The following is a 27,847-nucleotide window of genomic DNA, read 5'->3' as shown; positions in this document are numbered from 1 at the left end:
AAATTTTTCACCAAGTTTCTCCGCGAAAATGAGTCCATAGATGCCAAAAAATTGACACAGATAAACTTCAAAGCGCTATGGGGAATTTTTGACAAAGCAAAATGGGTCAGATTTGCCCATCACTACAAACCTAATCATATGAAGTCTTATGCCTCATCCTGAATAAACCCAAAGCAATGAAAGTTGATCAAGAATGGGTACGGCCACTCATACAGTATCTGTCTGTCCAGCCCTTAGGTCAATCTGCCGAGTACTATGGAGGATCAGCCAGTGTATGGTGTAAGGGGGAGGTATGGAGATTGTTGGAGAATAAGGAGACGGGACAGAAAGAAGCATAGAATAGAAGGAGAGAGGGAAGCACATCTAGAAAAAGATTAAATGGCACACTTGCTCTTCTTTATCCAGTTTTTGTGTAAGGCCGCTGGCTTATTGACTATGCTGCGTTTCTCAGTTGTCTGGCAAAATTCAAAACAGAAGCACAGAAATCTCAGCATAACCGAGAACAGCAAGTATTCAGCAAAACAACTGATGAAAATATAATCAGAATTTCAAGCTGCCAAAGAACTGGTGTTGCCTTCTGCTTGCTTTTCTCTCTGCAGGGGTGGGGTAGAGTGTAAATCATAAGCAGCAAAATGAGAAATAAAGTGGGTAAATAAAAAGCTTTTGAGCAAGGATAACACACCTTTTAGTTATGAGCATTGGTAAGAAGGTGGAGTACTGGGTAGTGTTTGGGGTTTGAGTACCATCTGCCGATATAATGTGCTTTAAAGCTAGTGCCCACTGCCTCTCTTTCTATAAACAATGTTCTTGGGGTTCTAGAACCAACTCATTACAGTCATTAACTGTATTTCATATTCCTGGTTGCCAGTACCCACTGCCCCATGCTTTATACCGGTATGGGATCCATTATCCCGAAACCCATTAACAAGAAAGCTCCAAATTACAGAAATACTGTCTCCCATAAACCTCCATTATGATACATTTACATACAGTAACTGTATAATGTGCTTGTGGTGTCAGCCCTCACTGCCTGTATCTGAGTATAATGTGCATTGGATAGTATTGCCTCTCTCTTTGGGGCAAATTCACTAAATGACGAAGCGCCTAATGCTAGCGTGAATGTACCAGCGTAGCGCATTTTCGTTAATTCGCTGATTCACTAACGGACGCTGGCGTAAATTCGCTAGTGTTACTTCGCACCCTTACGCCTGGCGAATTTGCGCAACGGACGTAACTACACAAATTCACTGACGCGTGAATTTAACTGAACGCTACCTTTTACGCCACACTTCCTACACCACCTCAGACCAGGCGAAGTGCAATAGAGTAGATAGGGATTGCTTCAAAAAAAGTTAAAAAGTTTTCAAAGTCCCAAAAAACGCTTGCGTTTTTTAATTTTTTATGGGTGATGGGCTGAAAAAGATTGACATTTTTTTTGGGGCTACCCTCCTTCCCCCCTACATTTCCTAACTCATGGCACCTTAACTATACAGTGGGCACATGTGTAGGGCAAAATAAAAATTTTATTTGCTGTTTTGAAGGTTTCCCAGGCTTGTGTAGTGATGCTACATATTCCTCCATTGTAACTTCAATTTGGCGCCGTATGCAAATTAAGCATTGCTAGCGTAAGTTTGCTTTGCTTGGCGAATTAACGCTAGCGCAACTTCGCAACCTTACGCTTCCCCTGAGCGCAACTTCGGATTTTAGCGTAGCGCTGGCGAAAATATGCCTAACGAATCTTAGTGAATGTCCCAGTCTGTGCCCCCTGCTTTCATGACACATTGTGTTTGGGGTGGCAGTCCGTGTTGCATGTTGTATAATCTGATTGACCTGATTTTAATGTATAATGTACGGCCTAGTCACTATTTATGTGTGGGCTGCTTTGATTTTTTGCCAGGGCTGCTTTCTACTCCCAGTCCGGCCCTGGAGCCAAGGTCGTAACTGTGATTTAGGAAACAAAACACTAACAGCTCAATGCCCCGCTCTGTAAATCGACTTTTATTTAATGATCCTGTGCTTAAGAGGTGAGTTATTTTACACGGAAGCAACCAATTGAGTGACTGTAAATGTCAGCAAGTGTTAAAAAAAGAGACAAAACACAAAAAGGTGCGTTCATAAACAGATACATTGTTGTCGTTACAAAAGTATAACTACTGCGCATTCACCCAAGGCCACAGCCCAGGAATGAAACAGTTTATCACATATAAACACATAAAATGCTATTCTCATAATAAAAGAATGTAAAAATTCTAAGCAACTTCCCGGTATACATTAACGGCACATTTTACATAGTTTTTAAGTAATTTGATATTTGTTATTGTATCAATCTGGCTTATGGTTTATGTTCTTCGACTCCTGAAACTATATTGAGATTTTACCTACAAAACTAAGGCTCAGTTTAGAGGAATAAAGAAATGACCAGTTTTACATGTAGGGGCAGATTTACTAAGCTCGAGTGCATAATAAGAATGCAAAATGATTCGAACGTTTGGAAGTAAAAATCGGTCGACTATTCGACCATTCGATAATCGAAGTACTGTCTCTTTACAAAATCCTTCGACTCAATGCTTCGCCAAGTTAAACCTACCGAATTGTATTATAAGCCTATGGGGACCTTCGACAAGCATTTTATACGTTTTTGCCATTGAATAAAATTTTGAACGATCGCTGAAAATCGTTAGAATCGTTCGATTCGAAGGATTTTATCGTTCGTTCGAGCAATTTTTATTCGATCAAAGCTTTTGCGCTAAAATCCTTCGAATTCCATTTTCGAATTCGAAGGATTTTACTTTAAGGGTCAAATTCGAGGGTTTTTTAACCCTCGAAATTTGACCCTTGATCAATCTGCCCCATAGAGTTTATTGCATTACTTTTATGGAACCCCAAAAAATAACTTTTAGTATGATGTAGAGAGGGACATTCTCAGGCAATTTGCAAATGGTCTTAATTTTTTTTTAACTTATTTAGCTATTAATTCAGCAGCTGGTCGCTAGGGTCCAATTTACCCTAGCCACCGTGCATTGATTTTAATAAGAGACTGAGATATGATTAGAAGAGGAGGGGTAATCAAAAGGACCAATAGCATTAAATGTATAGCTTTAGAGAGCTTTAGAGACCCCCACCCCCATTTGAAAGCTAAAATTAATCAAAAGGAGAGAACGATAAAATAAAAAACTATAAGAAAAAATAATGAAGAGCAATTGAAAATTTGCCTAGAATTGTCCATTCTATAACATTACCTCAAAGGTGAAGCACCCCTTTTAAGAGACTGTCAAGCACAAGGGTATAGCTTATTGCATGAGCAAAACGTCCCTTGTGTATCTATTTGTATTTATAAATATGGGAAGGAGGTGCCATATTGTTTCCCTTAGACAGTACAGTATGAGGGTATAGCTTATTGTGTGCCCAGAACATTCCTTCTCTGTATATTTGTATTCATACATATGGGAGGGAGGTGCCATATTGTTTCCCTTAGACAGTACAGTATGAGGGTATAGCTTATTGTGTGCCCAGAACATTCCTTCTCTGTATATTTGTATTTATACATATGGGAAGGAGGTGCCATATTGTTTCCCTTAGACAGTAAAGTATGAGGGTATAGCTTATTGTGTGCCCAGAACATTCCTTCTCTGTATATTTGTATTTCTACATAGGGGAGTAAGGTGCCATATTGTTTCCCTTAGACAGTACAGTATGAGGGTATAGCTTATTGTGTGCCCAGAACATTCCTTTTCTGTATATTTGTATTTATACATATGGGAAGGAGGTGCCATATTGTTTCCCTTAGACAGTACAGTATGAGGGTATAGCTTATTGTGTGCCCAGAACATTCCTTCTCTGTATATTTGTATTTATACATATGGGAAGGAGGTGCCATATTGTTTCCCTTAGACAGTACAGTATGAGGGTATAGCTTATTGTGTGCCCAGAACATTCCTTCTCTGTATATTTGTATTTATACTTGTGGCTAGAAGCTGCCATATTTTTAATTATTTAATGGGACTGAACGTAACAACCCTATTAAAATAAAAACCCCCATGGCTAACCTAGCTATTGATTGTGATTTATCTAATCCCCAAATCAGGCCACCCCAGGAAGTGAATGGTTAAACGTGGAAGTTGTTGGCTGGGGGGCACCCGTAGCAGGCCTCTCTTACACACAGGCTTCTTCTAACTTGGCTGATTGCCACCCAACACTTTATCCAGCCAAGCACAAAACCTGCAGTCTAAGAAAGGGCAAACGCACACCAAAACAGCAAGTAGGAAAGTAATGGGGTCTTGGTTTCTTTCCCCTTTAATACTTTCCGTCAGCTGAACCCCAAGCGCTCAGACTTCCCGGGCACACTAGGAATATCAGACGCTCAACCTATTTCTGTAATGAGATTTCCTTACCCTGTGAAGCATAATCAGGAGGGAATAGGAAACAGAAGGGATGAAGGATCAGATGCGCAGGAGGAGGAGAGAGAATGCGCAGTGTTAGCAGGAAGAAAATCAGGTCAGCCCAGGGCGGAGAGACGCATTCCACCTCCGACTGTCTCTGGCTTTGTGCTGTCTCATGGGTCTCTGGAGGCTTGAGGCACCCCCGTACCCTACCCTTTGTGCTGTTATAAATACTGAGACATTTTTGTTCTCGTTGATAATCCTATAAAGCACAGAGCGTAACCTTTAACTTATCAGCTTCGCTCAGACTGCCAATGTTCTCAAATGCAGCCACTGCTGGAGAGTTGTAGTACAGCAACAACTTTTAATGGTACAGTCTATTCCCTATCTCAGTGGGAAAAGATACAGCGCAACAGCCAGATTTTCTATACTCCAGTAGATAACATAAGGCCACACAGATATTATATATATATATATATATATATATATATATATATATATATATATATATATATGCACACACACCCTTACTTAAGTCACCCTGTTATACTTCCAGGGGTACCCAGTGCACCCCAAACAACATCCTAACTGGCCTCCCAACTGCATCCTCTAAGCTCATAACAAGGTTACAGATATATAGAAACATTGAGGTAACAGTCACCCTGCTATAGTTCCAGGGGTACCCAGGGCACAAATAAACACTCACCCCAAATCTCCCCCTAACTGACCTTCAGGCTGGGCCCCCTAAGCTCATAACAAGGTTACAGATATATAGAAACATTGGGGTAACAGTCACCCTGCTATAGTTCCATGGGTACCCAGGGTACAAATAAGCACTCACCCCAAATCTCCCCCTAACTGACCTTCAGACCTTCTATTCTATGCACACACATCAACATAAGGATTGATTTGGGTGATACTTGGGGTGAACTCTTACTCGGGGCCCTAGATGTTCTGAGAACCATAACTGAATTGATACAGCAGCGACCAAGGACTTCTGTTTGACCTCAAAAATGGGGGCTTGAACCAAAAGAACCTGGAAATCTGTGTCCCAAACAGCACAGTTTTGAGGACAACATTTATTCTCTCCCGTGTATAGGAGACATTTCAGTTAATCTGTGCTGCTCTCTCAGTCTGTGCTCAGACATTTATAGAAGCCTAGTCAGAATCCAAAAACCTGGCAGCCTTAACAAAAGCAAAGCTGGTATCAGGGCAAGGAAACTAAAAATAACCTGGTTCTGTCCGCCCTTCTCAAACAAAGAACAGCTTTGTAAAACATTAGGGGGGCATAAAAGGCTGCCTCCCCTAACCCAGCAAAATACTCATTTTCTGCATTTCCATTTTAGCAACAGAACACCAAGAAATGGAACAAATGTGACTCCAGAGATGGGCCTATTTGTGGGGTTTATCAAGCTCCCCCTTCTTTAAATGGAGCAGCTTTTGATTGGTCCTCTAAGACCAGACAGACATTTTGCTTTAGACTCATAGAGGCTTATTTCCCATCTATAGGTGTAACTGGCTCCAGGCTGGTCTATCCAATCCTGTCCAATCCCTGCATTGTTTGGAAACCCAATTAGCTCAGGCTTGTGCTAGCAATAAATTGCGGGAGCCATAGGAATGGAAAATTCTACTAAAGGTTATTTTTTTCTTGTTGAAGGTGAAGCACCCCATCTAATTTTTTATGAACTCCCTATGTGGACTGTGGAGCAGACCAGAGACAATGACATGGAAATGAGAGGAGCTATTAAAAACTATAGGAAATTTTGAAAAAGTAATGGGTAGGGGATGAGAAAAAGTGGAGCAAAAAGGGCAGCTGGGCAGCAGAAACATGCGTGGAGAGGAGGCTAGCAGTATAGACAGGAAAAAATGAAGGAGATGGGGAGAATAGAATATGAGAAAGGATGAGAAAGAGAAGGCCAATTAAAGGACAAGGAAAGTTAAACTAAAGAAGTAGCTAGAAATGTTGTACATCATGTTTTGGGTTTCTGTACCAGCCCAAGGCAACCACAACCCTTTAGCAGTAAAGATCTGTGTCTCCAAAGATGCCCCAGTAGCTCCCCATCTTCTTTTCTGCTGATTCACTGCACATGCTCTGTGCTGCTGTCACTTACTGAGCTTAGGGAGCCACTCACAATATACAGTACACATAGAATTGAAATGTCACAATATAAGGTTGATTAGTAATTAATACAGATAATTACTACATGGCAGCACAGAAACCAGTGCAATTAGCATCAGAATTTAATAATCAGCAAACCTGTAGCATCAGCTTATATTACAGACCACATTTTCTGCTGGATAATTCTCTCAACAGCGTTTAAGTGCTCTTCCTCAAAACCTGTGCTCCCCAGCATTCACTTTAAATGCCTTCAGCTGCAGGGGAGCGCAGGAAGGGACGCATCTCTATTAGATGACCCCGTACTGATACAAGCGCATAGAAGCACTGAATGCAGCATGTTGCGTGTCACCTGTGTTCTACGATTACATGTGCCTGTGTCAGTACAGCATGCCATGCAGAATGCCTCAAGTTTAACTGCTAATCAGCCATGCATCATGTGTTTAGAGCTCTTACACATGGGCAGTTCTCCCTATGCTCCTCTGCATTCAGTTTAAATGCGTTCAACCGCAGGGAATCCAAGGCCCAGACGCAGCCAACTCTTCCTTATAGGCAAGTACTCATGACGACGCATGTAAGCACTGAACGCGGTTGTTGTGTTCCACCTGAGTTCAATGGTTACATGTGTCGTTGTGAGCACAGCCCTCTTAAAAAGAATTGTATCTGGGCCTGCCCTCCAATGCGGTTGAACACATATAAACAGAATGCAGAGGAGCAGAGGGAAAACTGGCCGTGTATAAGGGCCCTAAGTGTAACTGCCTAAAATCCATGCAGCATACTTTAAAGGCTCTTACACACGTGCATTTGTTTGTGCACTTCCCTGTGTTTCGCTTTCTTCTGTTCAGCCGCAGGGGAGAACAGGAGTAGACACACTGAATTATTGCCAATGGGGCTGAACAAACGCATGTATGCGCCGAACGCAGGTAAAATGCAACATGCTGCATCCCAACTTATGTTTAGCGCTTACATGCGTTTGACTACAGCTCCACTGACAATAATTCAGTGTGTCTACTCCTGCTCTCCCCTGCGGCTGAACGGAGATTTTTTCTGGCTTTTTCCTGAAAAGTCGGATTTTCTTCATTTTTGCCCGAAAATAGTCAGATTTTCAGGCTAAATCCAGAGAAGACCACAGAAACTTCCAAATATGATAGGGGCCTGTCCCCTTGACTTATATACAACCTCTGCATGTCTGAGATGGAAGATTATAGGATTCTGACTTTTTTTATCCTCAGGGTATAATTCAAGTTTGTTTTTTCCACTAAGGGCTTTTACACAAGGGCGTTTTTTCCTGCGCTCCCCGCAGGGGAACACAAGAGTAGACGCACTCAATTATTGTGAAGGTTCTGTACTCACACAGATGCATATATGCGCCGAACGCAGGTGAAATGCAACATGCTGCATCCCACCTGCGTTTGCCGCTTAAACGCGTATGCGCCTTCACAATAATTGAGTGCGTCTACTCCTGCGCTCCCCTGCGGCTGAACGGAAGTGCAACTCAGGGAAGCACAGGAAAAATCGCCCGTGTGTAAGAGCCCTAAAAATTAGAATTTTATAGTAAAAAAACTATTTTTTTTCAAGTTTTTTGCATTCAGACAAATATCCCTCTAAGTGTACGTGCTAACCAGCCATGCAGCATGCCTCAAGTGTAACCCTAGAGGCATGTTGCATGGCCAACTAGCAGTAACTGCTAATCAACCAGTCCTTTTAAGATACAGAAACATATATCCTAGGGTTAAAATGCATGTATTACTACATATATACATGTATATTTGTGTGTATGTAGGTATATATACAGTATGTGTATGTATGCATGTATGTGTGTGCGTGGGTATATATATATATATATATGGCTGCTTTTCTTTTCTCTCTGCTCTCAGGTGGAAATAGAATAAAGTGTTGGTTCTGCCGCAGCCCAGCCCATTGCAGATCAGTGGGAGAGACATTATATATAAAGTACAAGTTGTTCTTTTTTGGAGTTTTGACTTATCAGCTGGTGTTAAAAATAAAAACAGTGTAGGCAGAAATCACAGGAATCTTTTTTTCCTGCACAAACACTGTCTGTTTGCAACCAAACCAACACGCTTTAGAAAGCGCCGACAATGCCAAGGCGCCGGAGGGGCTTCGCTCTGAAAGGGGGGTGAGAAGAAGAAATACAAACTCAGGAATGACAGATTAAAGAACAAAATGACACAGCACGAGATTCAGTTGTCACAGTTTATATAATGTATATCAATCCTTTACCCACCAAAGCCGGATACAGCTTGGCCCGCTGGGCACTAGTGATGTGTAGGTTGGAGGTTTAAAGTTCATAACCTATAAAGTTTTTAAAGATTTTTAAGCCCTTCCCAACCCTTCCTATGATGGAAGAGATCAACCACCAAGTTAACTGTCAGTACCCATCCCCCTGGTGATTCAATGATTGTGACCTCGTCAGTGGTTAAAGCAGCAGTTAAAGGGATTCTTTCATGATGTCGTTTTTTTTCTAAATTTTACACTGCAAATAATTCACTCTACAATATAAAATTTCATTCCTGAACCAGCAAGTGTATTTTTTCTTGTTGTAATTTTGGCGTATAGGGAGGGTTTTACCGGCCTGGCTTGTATGATTTCAGGACCGTGTGTGGAGAGTCCCGACATTTTTCATCCAGCGGAGATCATTTGTTTGGTCGATCGGACAGGTTTGATTTTGTCCCGATTGTCCCGCCGGAGCCCATTGCGCTCTCATCGTAATTCGGCCATAGGGCCGAACGTTCAGATTACGCCTGATATAGCCATGCCCGTTAGTGGCATATCGGAGAAAGATTGGCTCGCCAAACAAACGGATCTTTGCATCTATGGCCACCTTTAGATCTACCAGGCAGCTGTTATCTTGTGTTAGGGAGCTGTTATCTGGTTACCTTCCTATTGTTCTTTTGTTTGGCTGCTGGGGGGGAAGAGAAGGGGTGATATCACTCCAACTTGCAGTAAAGAATGACTAAAGTTTATCAGAGCACAAGTCACATGACTGGGGGCAGCTGGAAACTGACAATATGTCTAGCCCCATGTCAGATTTCAAAATTGAATACAAAAAAATCTGTTTGTTCTTTTGAGAAATGGATTTCAGTGCAGAATTCTGCTGGAGCAGCACCATTATCTGATGCGTTTTGAAAAAAAATTCCCATGACAGTATCCCTTTAAAGATGGGCTTGAAAAATGTCCTCTGTGTCATCTGATTCATGCTCTGATTGGTTTAAAAGCAGGCATTTCCAAAAGTATATACATCAACCAGTAATTTCAGAGGCAGGCAGTGTCTAGCATAGGGATAATACACAACACAATTTTTACGTGTGCAGCACTAGGACAATAAGACTCCCAAACAAATGTCCCTGAGCCAGGAGCCTTCCAGCTGCAGTTTATAAATATACCACTGGGGGTGCAAGGATCTCCGTGCAGTATATAACTACCCATTGTATGTATGGGATTTATTATACCAGAAGCCATTCACTTGCCTCATTCTACACACACACTGAACAGCTGTAAGAGTCAGGGCACACGCTCAGATTCGGGAGATTAGTCGCCGGGCGACAAATCTCCTCTCTTTCGGGCGACTAATCTCCCCAAATTGCCTCCAGCCGGCTAAAATGTAAATCGCCTGCGTGATTGCACTCGGATCGCCTCGTTTTCCAAAGTCGCCCGAAGTTGCCTCACGAGGAAACTTCTGTCGGCTTCAGAAAAACGAAGCGCTCCGAGTGGCATCCCGCCAGCGATTTACATTCTAGCCGGCAGGAGGCAGTTCGGGGACATTAGTCGCCCCGAAGAAGGGGAGAATTGTCGCCAGGCAACTAATCTCCCCGAATCTGAGCGTGTGCCCTGACCCTAATACCCCCGCTCCAAAAGCAGCTTCACCTATATTGTGATAGCATCCTAATTCCTCTTTTTCACACATTTTACAAGTAACAGTACTTGTAAATGGTATTGCTATTGAAGGCACTATCTGGCTATGTTTTCTGCACTGCTGGTCCTGACTCCTAAAACAATGTAGAAGAAGACAGATGATCAGCTGACCTATAGGAGAACTGACGTTCCCTGAGGCAGTTTTCATTGGTAAGGAAGGAAAAATAGAAAATAGGAGTTTTATTTTTAACAGAAGGAGTGCACCCCTGAATTTGCTCAATAAATCCAAGTTTCAAACTCCTGGGAATGCACTGGAGCTCTGCTAATTGTAAGCAGAGATGATGCACAATGATCCCCTGTACTGCAGAGCTCACGATCTAAGCCACAGAATCACCAAGTTTAGAACCATCCTCACTAGTTGCCTCTCACATACAGCTGCCCGTAAAGGGCAAGCAACCCCAACATAAAATTTGCCTAATATACATTTATTACAAATTTTCTCAAGTTATTTGTATATGTATTGCTATTGAAATCAAAGTTTGTCTGTCCCATTCTATTCTCTGCCCTGATCTCTAAGACTGTTGATACAATATAAGACGAGCCACTGATATTAACAGACCTGTCTTTGTTGGGGAGTAAAGACGTTTGCAACATTGTTTAAAAAATAACAACCAGGATGCTGCTTTCAAAATGCCATTGTTTTTACAAATAACTTTTAATGAAATACTGTTTAATACATGTATATTGGAAAGTTGCTTATCTTATTAGGCAAATCTTTTATTTTCGAGTTGACTTGCCGTTTAAACACCATAATAAGCGGATGTTAAAGGGAAGGTTCACCTTTAGGTATGTCATAGAATTGCCTCTTCTTTGGGCGACTAATCTCCCCGAACTGCCTTCCTGCCGGCTAGAATGTAAATCACCGGCCGGATGGCACTTCCGAAGTCGCCCGAAGTATCCGCGTCAGGCAACTTTGGAAAACGAAGAGATCCAAGTGCCACCCCGCCAGCGATTTAGACTCCAGCTGCCGGGAAGGCAGTTCGGGGAAATTAGTAACCCAAAGAAGAGGCGATTTGTTGCTGGGCAACTAAATATCCCCGATTCTTTCCGCGTCTCTGCTATAAGACATTAATTTCCAGGATTTAACCCGGAAATAAAGTGGCACTAGTGAAGACAGCACTCTATGACGCTCATTGCACTAGTGATGCTGCCCTCCTTTGATTTTTAAGAGCGGAGGCTCCAGGATCGCCCTTGTTTCCAGCTTTCAAATGAGGGTCACAAAATGTATTATTATTGCTACTTTTTATTATTCATCTTTATTTCCAGGCAGTCTCATATTCCATTGTCTTTTGCAAATAAATGTATTATTGCTAAGGTAATTTGGCCCGTAGCAACAAGATTGAAAACTGGAGAGCTGCTGGATAGTGATAGGAGAATAAATTCGCAGGTGCGAATTCGCAGCAAATTTCCACAATTTTGCCTCCGGCTAGGGTTGCCACCTGGCCGGTATTTTACCAGCCAGGCCGGTAAAAATGATGGCTGATCCCAATGTTATTAATAGGGAAAAAAGATAAATATATAGGAAGGCCGCCATTTTTTTCCAGAACAGAAGGAAACCCTACCTCCGGCGAATAAATTTGGAAAACTTTGCTGTCAAAAATTTTTTTAACCCGCTTCAGTAAAGTCGATCGCGTCAAAACTGTCACGCGTCAACACTATTCGGATGCCCACTGACTTTAACGACGGCTGCCAATTGATGTGGCATCAAAAGTCATGTTTCGCTAATTGTTCGCCGTTTTCGAGGCTCATTTTTCAGCAAAGTGAAACGGGACAAATTCGCCCATCACTACTGCTGAATAAAAAGTCAACCCCCCACACATATAATAAAAAAGGAAACCCAAACGGCCTTAGAATCTAATGCTGTACATTATACAAAACAGTATATATATATTTTTTTTTATTATTTGTGGTTTTTGAGTTATTTGGCATTCGTCAGCCCTCCGGTTTGCAATGTATACTAGTCTGGTTGCTAGGGTCCCTATTTCCCTAGTAACGATGCATTGATTGGAAGAATATACTGGAATATGAATAGAAAGATGAGGAATAAAAAGTAATAATAACAATACATTTGTATTTAGTAGTTTGAAAACTGTAAAGAGTCAGAAGAAAAAGGAAAATAATTTAAAAAAACTATACAAAATAAATAATGAAGACCAATTGAAAAGTTGCTTCGATTTTGGCATTCTATAACACAATAAAAGTTATCCTACAGGTGAACCCCTTAAGGCAGCTTTATCTTTGTGCTGCAGCCTGTGCTCCTTACTAAGCCGCCATGCACAAGCATTGGAATGAGTTGGCTGCACGTGATTTCTCCTGCTGTTTCTCTGAACAGATGATAGCACAATACAATAGTGAGTAGAACTGGCAGCCTCTGTATAACGGAGCAGCAGGATGAGTAGGATTATATTATGACATCAGGCAGAGGAATGTACCATCATATTACAGGGGGCGGTGGTTCAGCTGATCTGGGAGTAGGAAGCTAATGGCAGCCCCGATAAGGTCAACACGAGGTTACTCTGCATCCTGCTCCACCAGACTCCCGCGACCACGTGTATTTACCCCCGGCTGCGACCCTCGCACTCCGATTGGCCAGCACGTCGTCGCTTCCTCCCGGCTTCACTTTTAAGTGGCTGAGCCAGCTGTCAGTCTTACGCCAGACGCCCGTGATGTCACTGTCTGGAACCAACGTCCCTCCTGATGTCCCGAGGGAACATTTAAAGAGCCAGAATGCCATTTAATTATCGCTGGAGATTGTCATTTCCCTTCTCCTGCTCCAGGCAATGGGCTCACCGTCTGCCCCTGCCAGGGATGCCCGACACCTGCATGTGCCAATTGTCCATGGGGGTCGGCCAGTTCAGTGGTTTTAAATAATGACAGAAGATCTAACCTTAAAGGGATGGTTTGCCTTTAAAGGTAACATTTAGTATCTTATAGAATGGACAATTCTGAACAATTGTTTAATTGGTCTTCATTATTTATTTTTTATTGTTTTTTAATAATTTTTTTTTTCTGCAGCTTCCAAATGGGTGTCTCCAGAGTTGGACTTGGGGGCCCGGGGCCCACTGGGACTGCTGTCCAGGCCCCCCCGACTGTCATGCGTTGCTCGACCTGCATTCTGGAACGCCATGCACATGTGCAGAAGGCCCTACTTGTAGATTTTTTTTTGTACAATTTCGAATATCGAGAGGGGTGGTTTGGCCCAGCGGTGACCCATGAGGGTCGGGGCCCACCGGGTTTTTTCCCGGTGTCCCACCAGGCCAGTCCAACACTGACCCTCAAATTGTTGTTTTTTTTTTGTAGGGCCAGGAAATCGGGAGAGGGGGCGACCCATGAGGTTTTTTCCCAGTGTCCTGCTGGGCCAGTCTGACCCTGGTACCAGTGGGGATAATGGCACAGTAGCACCTATAGTAGCAGTGGATATAATGGCACAATAGCACCTATAGTAGCAGTGGGATAATGGCACAGTAGCACCTATAGTAGCAGTGGATATAATGGCACAGTAGCACCTATAGTAGCAGTGGGGATAATGGCACAGTAGCACCTATAGTTGCAGTGGGGATAATGGCACAGTAGCACCTATAGTAGCAGTGGATATAATGACACAGTAGCACCTATAGTAGCAGTGGATATAATGGCACAGTAGCACCTATAGTAGCAGTGGATATAATGGCACAGTAGCACCTATAGTAGCAGTGGGGATAATGGCACAGTAGCACCTATAGTAGCAGTGGATATAATGGCACAGTAGCACCTATAGTAGCAGTGGACATAATGGCACAGTAGCACCTATAGTAGCAGTGGGTATAATGGCACAGTAGCACCTATTGTAGCAGTGGGTATAATGGCACAGTAGCACCTATAGTAGCAGTGGATATAATAGCACAGTAGCACCTATAGTAGCAGTGGGTATAATGGCACAGTAGCACCTATAGTAGCAGTGGATATAATGGCACAGTAGCACCTATAGTAGCAGTGGGTATAATGGCACAGTAGCACCTATAGTAGCAGTGAGAGATCACATAAACACAACATGATGGCACCGCAGCCATTTCAGACCAGTAGACATAAGACGTGGCACTTACACACTGTCCTGGGTTGCACTATGTTCGATATTTCACAATTTTTTTTCCATATTTGTGTCCTTAAACTCTGGTTACAAGCAGCGTCAACACATATTCCCAGCAAATAGCCACGTTTGTGAGTCTGAACTCCTTCGCGACATTACACAGACCTGCAGCTCACACTAACAAATCGGCTACATGAGGGGAGGGGGGTCATATGCTTAAAGTACACTTGAGTGCATTTGATATTATCCACTATAAATACATTCATACTTTGTTTCCCATGGAAACTGATTTAAAGCCTAAGATATTTTAGGATGAAATAAAAGGCTGATCAGCTCACTATTCACTGACGCCTTTTTGTTTCAATGTTTCAAGAAGGGAGAACTGATACTGCCGCCCCATTTCTTGCCAATTTCACCTGCTTGCGGATAGGATTGCAGTGCCGATAAATTAGGCCCAGACTAAGGTTTCATCAGCTGAACGACTGCCTATCAGGCTTAATTATATATTGAATTCAGGTCCCATTATTTATATAAAATAGGACTGGCCCATCAATGGCTCCACAGCCATCAGTTGTCAGAGGTTGTTGGGAATTGTATTTCAACAACTCCATCTTGATCTACTGTTTGAATCCTGCCCTACTATATTCGTCTTGCCCTAATGTCACCATCTTTATCCACTGTCACCATCTCACTCTACTGTCTTCATCAGTGGTGTAACTAAATGTTACTGGGCCCCACAGCAAATTAATTTTAAGGTCCCCAAAATATCAAGGGATTGGCCTGTTTTACTAATATATGATGAAATCGCTCATTGTTTGACCCTCGTTGGGCCCCCTATACCTCCTAGGCCCCCTTCAGCCGCAGGGTCTGCTTCCTCTGTAGTTACGTACCTGGTCTCTCCTGTCCTACTTTCTCCACATTACTGTCTCTGTATTGCTCCTCTGTCTCGGTCACCCCTCTGTCTCTGTGTGACACCTCTGTCTCGACCCTCTGTTTCTGTGTCACCCCTCTGTTTCTGTGTCACCCCTTAGTCTCTGTCTCGCCACTTTGTCTCTGTCTCACCCCTTTGTCTCTGTCTCGCCCCTCTGTCTCTGTGTCACCCCTCTGTCTCTGTGTCACCTCTCTGTCTCGCCCCTCTGTCTCTGTGTCACCCCTCTGACTCTGTGTCACCCCTCAGTCTCTGTGTCACCCCTCTGTCTCGCCCCTTTGTCTCTGTCTCACCCCTCTGTCTCTGTGCCACCCCTCTGTCTCACCCCTCTGTCTCTGTCTCACCCCTCTGTCTCTGTCTTGCCCCTCTGTGTCTCTATCACCCCTCTGTCTCTGTGTCGCCCCTCTGTCTCTGTGTCGCCCCTCTGTCTCTGTGTCACCCCTCTGTCTCTGTGTCACCCCTCTGTTTTTGTCTCGCCCTCTGTCTCTGTGTCACCCCTCTGTCTCTGTGTCACCACTCTGTCTCCATGTTCCCCCTTTGTGTCACCCATCCATGTTACCAGCTGTCTCTGTGTCACCCCTCTGTCTCTGTGTCGTCCCCTCTGTCTTGCCCACTCCTTTTTAACAATCTCTGCCATTGGAACCTTGCCTTATTGTTATCTACCCCTTGTGCCAATAACCTGTTCTGTCTTACCTCTCAGCTTTGCTCTACTGTATCCATTTATATATACATTCACCAATAGTGATGGGTGAATTTATTCGGCAGATGCGAATTTTCGCGTTCCTCGCTGACCAATAAATGTAAAAATGAGTTGCGAAAATTCGCTGAATGGTCGCTGGAGTCAAAATCGGCATTTCACAAATTTTTCGCAAAAGTCATGGACAAATTCGCCCATCACTATTCACCAAATCACCCTATTGTTTTGCCCAACTGTCTCTACCTCGTGCTAATACCACTGTGTTGTGCCACATTCTTGAGCTTCTGCTGCCATCATGTGCTTACATCTTCTTTATATAAACTATAGTAGTACTTATCTGTTATCTACTGTGTATCCTGTGCTTGAATGGCTGCCCCCGTGGCTACACAGCAGCTTGTTTATATAAACTATAGTAGTACTTATCTGTTATCTACTGTGTATCCTGTGCTTGAATGGCTGCCCCCATGGCTATACAGCAGCTTGTTTATATAAACTATAGTAGTACTTATCTGTTATCTACTGTGTATCCTGTGCTTGAATGGCTGCCCCCATGGCTACACAGCAGCTTGTTTATATAAACTATAGTTGTTTTTCAGAAGTAAACACACCAGTTTTGCCAGTGCAGGGCACCAGTACATTATATTGGCTTTCCTTTAAAACGCTTTAATTTTTTGGTGTTACTGTTCCTTTAAACAGTGACTCAGCAGAAAATGGAAGTTGCACAGGAAATCAGATTAATTTCTCCTATCAGAGGCACACACCCTGTTAATTGGGTCCTTGTTACCAAAGAGGGTAACTTTAAGAGGCGGACTCTCTCCCTGTCCCTTTGTTGAAAATTGGCATGTAAAGGGTAGCAGTCACTATGGCTAAGCATATGGCAGCACCCCTGCTTATTAATACAGGTATGGGACCTGTTATCCAGCATGCTCTGGACCTGGGGTTTTCCGGTAACAGATCTTTCTGTAATTCAGATCTTCATACCTTAAGTCTACTAGAAAATCATATAAATATTAAATAAACCCAAATAATCTGGTTTTGCTTCCAATAAGGATTAATTATACCTTAGTTGGGATCAAGCACAAGCTACTGTTTTATTATTACAGAGAAAAAGGAAAAAAAAAATTTGGATTATTTCATTTTAATGGAGTCTATGGGAGACAGCCATTCCATAATTCGGAGCTTTCTGGATAACGGGTTTCCAGATAACAGATCCCATACCTGTACAATACAGCTAAGGGCTCTTACTCAGGAGCGTTTTTACCTGCGCTCCCCTGCGTTCCGTTTTTCGGCGTTCAGCCGCAGGGGAGTGCAGGAATAGACGCATTTCATTTTTTCAAATGGGGCTGTACTCACACAGGAGCATGTAGACGCCGAACGCAGGTTGAGACGCAACATGCTGCATTTTTCCTGCGTTCGGCGCCTACATGCTCCTATGTGAGTACAGCCCCCTTTGAAAAAATGAAATGCGTCTATTCCTGCACTCCCCTGCGGCTGAACGCCGAAAAACGGAACGCAGGGGAGCGCAGGTAAAAACGCTCGTGAGTAAGAGCCCTAAGTCTCTCTGTGGAGAATAACCCTTAACCATGAACGTATAAACCATTGCTATGGGAATAAAGGGGAAGTTAACAACACTTTGACATGGCTATGTCAGAATGACAGAGCAGTGGATCATTATTCTGTATAAAACACCATCATATTCTGCAGGGCTGTACAATAAATGAGGTTTTATACATTGAACATACAGAATTACTTACGAGTAACCAATAACCAATCACTAATTACTGCCTCATATATAACACATAACAAATCAACCTGGTGAATCGCTAATAATTAATCCAGGTAGATGCATGCTGCAGACTACACTTGTATACATGCAGTGGGTATTTTAACAGTGGTTGACCTGCAAATTCCAGCATTCTGCTGTAGTTCAGCAACATCTGTAGGGTACCCAACTGCTTTACAGGACAAGTCTCTGTCCTTGTCCTGGCCAGTTAACTCCTCCCCTGCCATCTACCTCTACCTTTAACCCTGCTACTGCCAGGGATATATCATTGGTTTGGAATACATTGTTCTCTTAAAGTGCCGGTAATAACAATAATAAAGGCATCTTTTGCACTTGTAAATATAACATTGAATGGCTGCCATTCAAGCTCCTGTAGGGCTGGAGGGCCAACTGATAAACTGGTGAACATACAATGTATTTAGCACTAGAGCAATGAATCGGACGTATATCATGGCTCTAGCTCTAGGAAACACGTAGTAAGGAAAATTTTAATGTATAAAACAGGGTTGCTGCCGGCCGCCAATGTAAATAAATACAATATGGTGTTGCTGAACCTTTAATTCAGGATCCTTGCTGCTCGTGCATTGTATCCTGCCAGGCTGGCACCCACACAAAGCAAATCCATTGTAGGTAACTGTTCCTTTGTGATGGGAAATAAGCAGGAGATAGGTAGTGCTGCTCTAGTGGCAGTGTTAGAGTTAAGAAGCCCATGGGGGTGGGGAGGTGTCTGGCAGAAGAGAGCCTAATAGATATGTCTAGACAGGCTTTTGGAAATTCCTGTCACTGCCGTATGGGAACAGATTTAAAAAAATAAATAAAAAAATGGAAAGAAAAATTACTTTTTTTCTCGTTTTTATTTCTTTACTCAAGCAGCGCGGAACTTAGGGAGTCGATAGACTTTTATCAGGAGTCGCAGCTTACAAGATTTTGCCATTTAAATGAGTTGCAATTTTCACGTATTTCTAAGGGCTAATTTATTCCTCCGAGCCCAGCAACAAGAGATGTATCATACAGCCAAGCAGCTCTATTCAACCTGTGCAGATCTCTTGCCTAATGGGGTACACCTTGTACCCCCACTCCTCAGGAAGGGAATTATTTGTTTATTGTGGGGTGATTGGGAAAAGTGGGTGAGTTGGATAAACCTCTCTCATCGCTGGGCTTTTTATGTTCCAGGGATTTGCAGGGTGAGTGAGGGGAAGGCTGGTAAAGTGTAAGGGAGACGGCAGAGGCTGATTGCTAAGGAGTCAGAAGGGAGCCAGGGATATGTGTTGGTTTGTGTGTTGTTTTGTGTGTTGGTTTGTGTGTGTTCTGCTTGGGTCCCTGACTCCCTGTACAGCATAGTGTTTACCCAAAGAGACAGGTGTTTGGGCCAATAGTGGGATATCTGCCTGTCTTTCTATCCACATATACCTATTAGGGCATGGACACACATGCGTTTTTTTACGGCACGGTTTCTAAAAAGAATGACCACCGCGTAAATACACACGGCGCCAGCAGGCCGGTTTTCAGTGTATTGTTGCGTCCATACTGCAATGCGCCAGTTCTTGTTTGCCACAACCTCCCTCTCGTTGGACTTCCATCGGTACATTGCATAATGACACTCTACATCAGTGCCCATGTGGGTGCGTCATATCATCACCTGATTTGTTAGGCCAATAAGAGTTAAGGTGGCCATAGACGCACAGATAATATCGTACAAAACAAATGTTCATAAGATATTCGGTGCGTGTATGGTGGGTGAAGAGCCGACAGATATCGGCAGAAGACTTGGATATCGGTCGGCTCGTCGATCGGGCTGGACGGAAAAATTTGATTGGTGCCTTTTGAAGTAGGGATGCACCTAATCCACTATTTTGGATTTGGTCAAACCTCCGAATCCTTCACAAAAGATTCGGCCAAATACCAAACCAAATCCTAATTTGCATATGCAAATTAAGGGTAGGAAGGGGAAAAATGTTTACTTTCTTGTTTTGTGACAAAAAGTCACATGATTTCCCTCCCACCCCTAATTTGCATATGCAAATTAGGATTCAGTTAGGCCTGGCAGAAGGATTCGGCCGAATCCTGCTGAAAAAGGCCGAATCCCAAACTAATTCCTGGATTCAGTGCATCCCTACTTTGAAGGCACCCAAACATCGGCAGTTGTTAGTGCTGAATCGTTCACGGCAGCCATCTTCCCGGTCTTAATGTCTTCTGGCACAATTTTTGTCCATTTCAGTGCATGTGCAGTTGTCACAAACTGGTAAACAGCTCCAACTGTGCATGCGCCGCTCCGCCGGACTCATACGCAAATTACCGAAGACCTGGAAGATGGCTGCCGTGAACGCTGATCCCAGAATCTGCAACGAGGGGTAAGTAAAAAGTTAGGGGTATTTGCCTGGGGTAGCAGCTAGGCTGGGGGGGAGGAGGGAGGAGAGTCTGTCGGGTAGGGGGTTTTTTTTAATAAGGGGTTTGTTTCTCCTTTTAAAAAAAACGCGCCGTAAAAATTACGTAAAAACACACGTGTCCATGCCTACCCTACCCCACATAGACCCCCCTCCCTCCTCCCCCCAAGCCTAAATGTTACCCCAGGCAAATGCCCCTAACTTTTTACATACCCCTCGGTGCAGAATAAGGGATCGGAGTTCAAGGCAGCCATCTTCCGTGTCTTCTTCCGGCACCTCTGCAATTTTTGTCCATTTCAGTGCAGTTGCCACAAACCGGTAAATTGCTCCAACTGCGCATGCGCCGCTCCGCTGGGCTTATTTTCAAATTACCGAAGACCTGGAAGATGGCTGTGATCCCTGAATCTGCACCGGGGGGTAAGTAAAAAGTTAGGGATATTTGCCTGGAGTAGCAGCTAGGCTGGGGAAAGGAGGGAGGGGGGGGGACTATGTTGGGTAGGGTTTTTTAATAAGGGGTTTGTTTCTCCTTTTAAAAAAAAAACGCGCCGTAAAAATTACGTAAAAACACACGTGTCCATGCCCTAAGGACAGGGGCACACAAAGCTACTTCTTCTTCGGACGACTAATCTCCCCAAACTGCATCCCGATCGCACTCGGAGCACTTTGTTTCCTCGTGGGGCGACTTCAGGAAAACAAAGCGCTCAGAGTAAATAGACAATGGTTTAAATCTTGCGCAAAAATATAGTAGACTTCGGATGCGCAAAATACAAAGGGATTCCACCCCAAAAATCGAATTCGAACAAACAGTTTGATATGCGCTTCCGTTTAAGAAATAAAAATAAAAATAAATACACCAACTTTCAGTATCCCCCAATTGTCCCAAAGTTTCCCTATAGTCCACCAAGGTCCGGAGCCGAAGATGGTAACCTTGAAACCGCTTCCACAACTGGCGATCGCTTCTAAACCTTAAAACACAGAGGAAACAAAAACCGCACCAATGTGAAAAACTTCCAAAGCCGGTATCAAGGCCCTGCTCTGGTTACTACTCACAGGATTTCCCGGACACGGCTTGCACACAAGAACAGATCTGCGGTGAGGTAAGTCTCAGCTTGTCCTCCTATGCGATGCCGCTAGTATACTTCACAATTTCACGGTCCTGTGCGCTCGCTATCTCTGCGATTCTGTTCCTGAGCGTTCAAGTTGATTTGTATCCCACAGTCTTGGCGTCCTCTCATACACTTCCCAGGTCAGTCAGGGTCAGGCACTCACGGATTGATCAAAGGATTGGGAATGCCTTGTGCTGATGTCACTGCAGCTGAGACTTACCTCACCGCAGATCTGTTCTTGTGTGCAAGCCGTGTCCGGGAAATCCTGTGAGTAGTAACCAGAGCAGGGCCTTGATACCGGCTTTGGAAGTTTTTCACATTGGTGCGGTTTTTGTTTCCTCTGTGTTTTAAGGTTTAGAAGCGATCGCCAGTTGTGGAAGCGGTTTCAAGGTTACCATCTTCGGCTCCGGACCTTGGTGGACTATAGGGAAACTTTGGGACAATTGGGGGATACTGAAAGTTGGTGTATTTATTTTTATTTTTATTTCTTAAACGGAAGCGCATATCAAACTGTTTGTTCGAAAGCGCTCAGAGTGCCATCCCACCGGCAATTTAGATTCTAGCCGGCGTGGAGGCAGTTTGGGGAGATTAGTCGCCCGAAGAAGAAGCGATTTGTCGCTGGGCTACTAATCTCCCCCAGTAGCTTTGTGTTCCCCAGCCCTTAGCCTGTCTGTGTGTCTTTCTGGCTGTCTCTGTAATCTACAGTGCTGAAGGGTAGCAGCTAGGCTGGGGGAAGGAGGGAGGGGGGTCTATGTTGGGTAGGGTTTTTTAATAAGGGGTTTGTTTCTCCTTTAAAAAAAATGTGCCGTAAAAACTCACATGTGTCCATGCCCTAAGGACAGGGGCACATAAAGCTACTGGGGGAGATTAGCCGCCAAGCAACAAACCGCTTCTTCTTCGGGGCAACTTATCTCCACCAAACTGCCTCCCCGCCGGCGGGATCGCACTCGGAGCGCTTTGTTTCCTCGTGGGGCAACTTTGGGAAAATGAAGTGCTCCGAGTGCCATTCCACCGGCGATTTAGATTCTAGCCAGCGGGGAGGCAGTTTGGGGAGATTAGTCGCCCGAAGAAGCGGTTTGTCGCTGGGCTACTAATCTCCCCCAGTAGCTTTGTGTGCCCCAGCCCTTAGCCTGTCTGTGTATCTGTCTGTCTGTCTCTGTAATCGATTGTCTGCCTCTTATCTTTATGTGTCCTTCAGTTACTATCTACCTGTCTGTCATCAATCTACTTGTCTATATCACTAGCCTCATCTGTCTCACAGTCATATTGCCATTACAATACTGAGGGGGGCAGTACTGACAGGGTTAATGCTCAGAAAGGGTTAACCCCCCAAGGGTAATACTAGGATGGGTAACACTACTGATGTGCTTAATTCTGAGGCTGAGGGGTCAAATAATAATAATAATATTAGTTTGGGCAGCAGTACTGGAGAAGACCATTACCAAGTGTGTGGGGGGGGATTATATAGTTCAGGGTGACTGACAGGCAGATAGTGGAACTTTTTAAACAGACCAGCGTTATTATCTGTCCATCCTGTCTCTCCAGTTTATAACTGTCATTCCCATCTCCCCCTGTCGGTCAGTCCAGCAAGCAGCCTGCTCCTTTAACAGCAGGGGGCGGTGCCTGTTCTGACTCCCTTCTCCTGTCACTGGCCCGCTCCCCTGTCCCTCATCGAGCTCCCGGCCCCGCCCAGACGTGCTGTATGAAGGGCAGTCCCAGTCTGGCGCTGACGTCACGACCCGTCTGGCTGCCTGGGGTTGGGGGAGAGAGAGAGCGCAGCTCCTTGGAAGGAAGCGAGACAGTGAGACAAAGTGACCGCTCCTGTCCTGCTCGGGACTCATCCACTCTTAGACTGGCACTGCTTCTCTCCTGACTCTGCTTGGCACTTAGAAACTACTCTACTGCTGCCCCAGCCTGGCACTCAGAGACTGCTCCAAACAGGCACTGACTGCTCCTCTTCTACCCCAGCCTGACACTTCCTACTGCCCCAGCCTGACACTTCCTACTGCCCCTGCCTGGCACTAAGAGACTCCTCCTCTCCTGCTTCAGCCTGGCACTCAGACCCTGCTCTTCTACTGCCCAGCCTGGCACTGAGAGACTGCTCATCTACTTCCCCAGCCTGGCACTCAGATCCTGCTCTTCTACTGCCCCAGCCTGGCACTAAGAGACTGCTCTTCTATTGCCCCAGCCTGGCACTAAGAGACTGCTCTTCTACTGCCCCAGCCTGGCACTAAGAGACTGCTCTTCTATTGCCCCAGCCTGGCACTAAGAGACTGCTCTTCTACTGCCCCAGCCTGGCACTCAGATCCTGCTCTTCTACTGCCCCAGCCTGGCACTAAGAGACTGCTCTTCTACTGCCCCAGCCTGGCACTGAGAGACTGCTCTTCTACTGCCCCAGCCTGGCGCTAAGAGACTGCTCTTCTACTCCCCCAGCCTGGCACTCAGTCGCTGTCTCTGCCTGATATTAAGCGACTGCATCTCTTCCTTTCCAGGTAAAGTGACGTCTCTTCAACCCCAACTTGGGGGTTTCAGCTCTTACCACAGTTTGTAACAAACTGACTGCTCTGTAGCCCCCAGCCTGCGCCAAACTCACTTTAACTCCTTTCAAACCAGAGAGACCAGCGTCCCTGCCTTGGAAAAAAGCAACTGCTCTCCCAGCCTAGCAAGACACTCCCTGACTCCCTCCAGCCGTCCTCCTGCCATGTCTGTGCCCTCTCCCCATGCAGCAGCAGCAGGAGGACCCTGTGTGACAGTGTGAGGCACTTTCTGGAAGAGACTTGCCATTACTTCAATGCATAACTTGATGGGTCTGAACAGCACCAGCGAATCCATCCATTCCAATGTGTCCTGCACATGTAACTGCAAGAGGTCTCTGTTCCAGACTATGGAGATCTGTAAGTAGCAATTATATAGGGAAAGTTGGGTTTGGAGGGGACACGCAGACAAAACTTTCAGCAGACTTTTCCTATAGGAAGTGAGTAGGGCTGTGTATATCTATATCTGTTTTTGTCTCACTCTGTCTCTCGCTCTCATCCATCTCCCCCTTCCCACTCTCTGCATCCAGAAACCGAGATTTCCTTTTTTTTTTTTTTTATTTCTGCCCTCTCAAATTTTGGCTTAACCCTCTACATGCCGGTGCCTAGTGTCGACAACACTGTCACCCCTTAAAGTTTTTCACAGGGGAATGTCTTATCTTTTGCGCTTAGGATTTTATCAATTGTTACAAAGTTACCAGCCAACTGTTCGTTTATATTATCGGGGTATATCAGGTCTGTTGCAGTGAAACTGCTGGGGGTACTGATTGTATCCAGACATCTAGAGAGATCGATTAAGTGATGTTCCTAATGTCTCGAGGCTTGAATTAAAGAGGGACATAGGGGCCAGTTATATAGATGATTTACAATTTACGCGCTCAGACAGCGCACGTCCAACAGGCGATTTCACTTGAATTGGTTCATCTTTATTCATTTCAATGTCAAGCAATAATACCAGACAGTTATAATATTAATTTAATGGCGGTTCTTCAACTCTTCTGTATCAGGTTCGCCCCCGAAGAGCTTACAATGTTATTAAAACTGCCATTTAAACTGGCAGTTTTCTCCTATACAGTATATATATATATATATATATATATATATATATATATATATATATATATATATATATATATATTATATATATATTGTTGCCAATCCACACTCCCTTAAAAGTAGATTATTAGTTAATGAGTGTACTGTAGGGCTGCGCAGAAACCACTGCAGTCTGCAGCATGCATTTAAATGAATTGCTAATTAGCCACACATGATGCGGATTTAACGTGTGAAGAGTATACAGGAGCAGGGTGCACAGCCAAGTCGGTTTTAGTTAACCCTTTCTCTCCTGAAAAACCTCAATCAAAAGGCTTTAAGGCTAATCTGGATTTGGAGAGAGTTTTCGATGTTTTAGGGATCGAACTTCCAAGTGTCAGTTCTTAACCCCAACTTTAGTAAGCGAGTGGTGCATTTGTGCAGATTACAGGGTCACTTGCATAAAGATTTCTTTCATGATTAAAAGCTTGCAGAGGAAAGATGCACTTGGGAAACAGTGTAGAAATATTAACCATTCCAGGGGCTCCAAAACCACAGGACAAGCCCCCCGGATCCCCTATTGTATAAAGTTGGGAGCCCCCAGAAGTGCTTTATTTAATTTATTTATTTTTTGCTTGTGTATAATTTTAATTATAAGCGCAAGACGCTGCCCTCCCCTTTGGATCCCGTCAGGATTTAATGTTACTGCACTCAAGTGCATGACAACGACTGCAGCAAATATTTCGGAGACTGTAGGCGGAGTGACTTAAAGGTGTCCAGACAGTTATGTGCTTGGATGGGGTGTCTGCTTTTAAATTACATCCCCGTCAGCGCTACAGTGAATCATTCCCTGTCCCCCTCCTTTTTTTTTTTAATAGTCAGTACTATAAAGACACTTAATAGGAGCTGTATAAAAGTATATTCAGTTGTCAGGGTTATCTTTTTAGTAACACTCTTGTCATTTTAATCTTTTTTTGTTCCTCTACGCTCATTTACCCCTTTGCAGTTTCATTTTAACAACTGACATCTTTTATTGAAAATACACCTTTAAAAAAAAAAAAAGTCCTTTTAAAGGGCAAAAAAAACCAAACAAACACAGGGCAGGCAAATGAAACACGTTCAAACCATATTTTGTCTCTTTTAATCCCCAGCCTGAACATCAAAGACAACGCAATTAGGGACGCTTGCATCTTAATGAGGGGTGTTTTGTCATTTCATTTCCAGACACTTAACATCGGCCGAGTCAGGGCACCACGCTTGTCTGTAATGAGCGCTCAGTTCAGAGCCCCCACAAATGAGCTTGTGCTGAGAGAATAATGTGTTTGTCTGCGTTTTATAATTGATACACGGAGCCCGTAATTGTTTGCATTGAAATAAGTACAAAACACAACAAACATAATAACTGGAGTGAGGAATAAACAGATAAATCTGGATAGAACCGAATTGTCCTCTTTAGATGCTCCGTCGTTATTAATTGAATGTAATGATCCCATTGGGTTTTACCTTCTGATTAAAGTGCGCGGCTCTTTCCAGTGGGAAACCGTTAACAAAGAGTGCTATTGTCCGTCTGCCGAGGATTAGTAGGTAGCGAAATCAAGTTCAAGTTTATAAAGTGCAAATATATTGTTGTATGTTGTATTGTTATCCCCCTGCTCAGAAGGAGCCCATTTGTGTGTCTCTCAGCCGGTGACCGAAGGATGAATCTCCCAGACTGTAACGGTTAATATCACACTTCGTCCAGGTCTGATGATCAGATGGAGACGAGGGGGGTCAAATCCTAACTGGATATGCTCCTTCCATTTCTTGGATAGGCTGGGATTAAAGTCTGTAGGACAGAATATTAATTTTAGACAAACAGGACAGACTCTGTTCCGTTCTAACGTTGTTTCTTTTGCGGATCAATTAAATGATTCCGGGCTGGAACCACCTATTGATAGTCGTTGTTGCCATTTATTCCCACTAATCGCCTTCATCAGTTCCCTCCTATCATTTCAAATTTTCCGCCTGTCCTGTTTCTCCCTCCAGATCAAGGACACAAAGTCAGTGCTGAGTACAGGCGACTCACCTACCCCTATTGTGTGCGCAGCTTTATTTTAATGGACGGACTGGAATTTGCTTAACACCACTTTTTTTTTTTTTTGTTGTTGCTGCTGTTGTTGAAGTTGCGCCCAGGAGGCTGTACACCCTGTATTGTATAAAACTGAATGGAGAGGGGAATTCTTAACTGGTTTCACCCACTTCAAAGGAAAGGTGCCTCCGTCATAGAATTCCTCTATTTAAAAGAAAAAAAAAAGTATGACTCCTCTATTATCCAGGTGAAATAATAGCTTCCTGTCTACTGTATGTCGAGAAGTATTTAAACTTCCCATAATGGAGAGATCTGCCACCCAGAATGGGAAGTTCATTTATTGGTAGGAGCAAACAACCACCATGTGAACGTCCAGTGTTTAAAGTTGCAATACTTGTGGGACCCAGCACCCACTATTTATAAACTTGATCAAGGTCTGGGCATTAGGACAAATATAAATGAACATTGTCTGTTTTTTGTGCCCAAGTCAGGGACACTCTTGCACTGTTGAGAGTTTTAGTTCAGCAAAATCTGTGGGTGCTGGAAATGCCAGGGTTAATCCTCTGTATTTAAGGTGTGTTGGCACCTAAAAGGCTAGAAATATATGCTGTAGTTTCTTTTGCCTGATATAAAAAGCAGAGTCTGGTCTTGAAAGGTCCTCCGGGGGGGATAAGCAGTGCATGTCAGGCTAAGTCCTGTGCGGCTTTATGCATTTTGTATAATGGATCACATATTCAGCCAGTTGAAAAGATACACCTGTGCATCCTATTTATTATATAAACATCAAACCCTGTGCACTTGTCATTGATTTAAATCTGTAC

At 43.9% G+C, this 27,847-nt stretch overlaps 1 protein-coding gene across 3 annotated transcripts in view; it reads left to right on the top strand.

Moving 5' to 3' along the window:
* Positions 1–23,102: 23,102 nt before the first annotated feature.
* Positions 23,103–27,847, top strand: part of pmepa1.S (prostate transmembrane protein, androgen induced 1 S homeolog) — a 50,668-nt gene continuing 45,923 nt past the window's right edge. The window contains exons 1-2 of one of the 3 annotated variants that reach the window (XM_018238207.2): positions 23,106–23,884; positions 24,006–24,286. In XM_018238207.2, the coding sequence (XP_018093696.1) occupies positions 24,184–24,286 (103 nt within the window). In that variant the 5' untranslated portion in view covers positions 23,106–23,884; positions 24,006–24,183. Of the gene's footprint in view, positions 24,287–27,847 lie in introns of all 3 variants that reach the window. The other 2 variants (XM_018238209.2, XM_018238206.2) reach the window with 2 other exon arrangements.

This window comes from Xenopus laevis, chromosome 9_10S, assembly GCF_017654675.1.
Source record: "Xenopus laevis strain J_2021 chromosome 9_10S, Xenopus_laevis_v10.1, whole genome shotgun sequence".
Classification (NCBI taxonomy): Eukaryota; Metazoa; Chordata; class Amphibia; order Anura; family Pipidae; genus Xenopus; species Xenopus laevis.
This window is presented reverse-complemented; position numbering and strand designations above follow the sequence as displayed.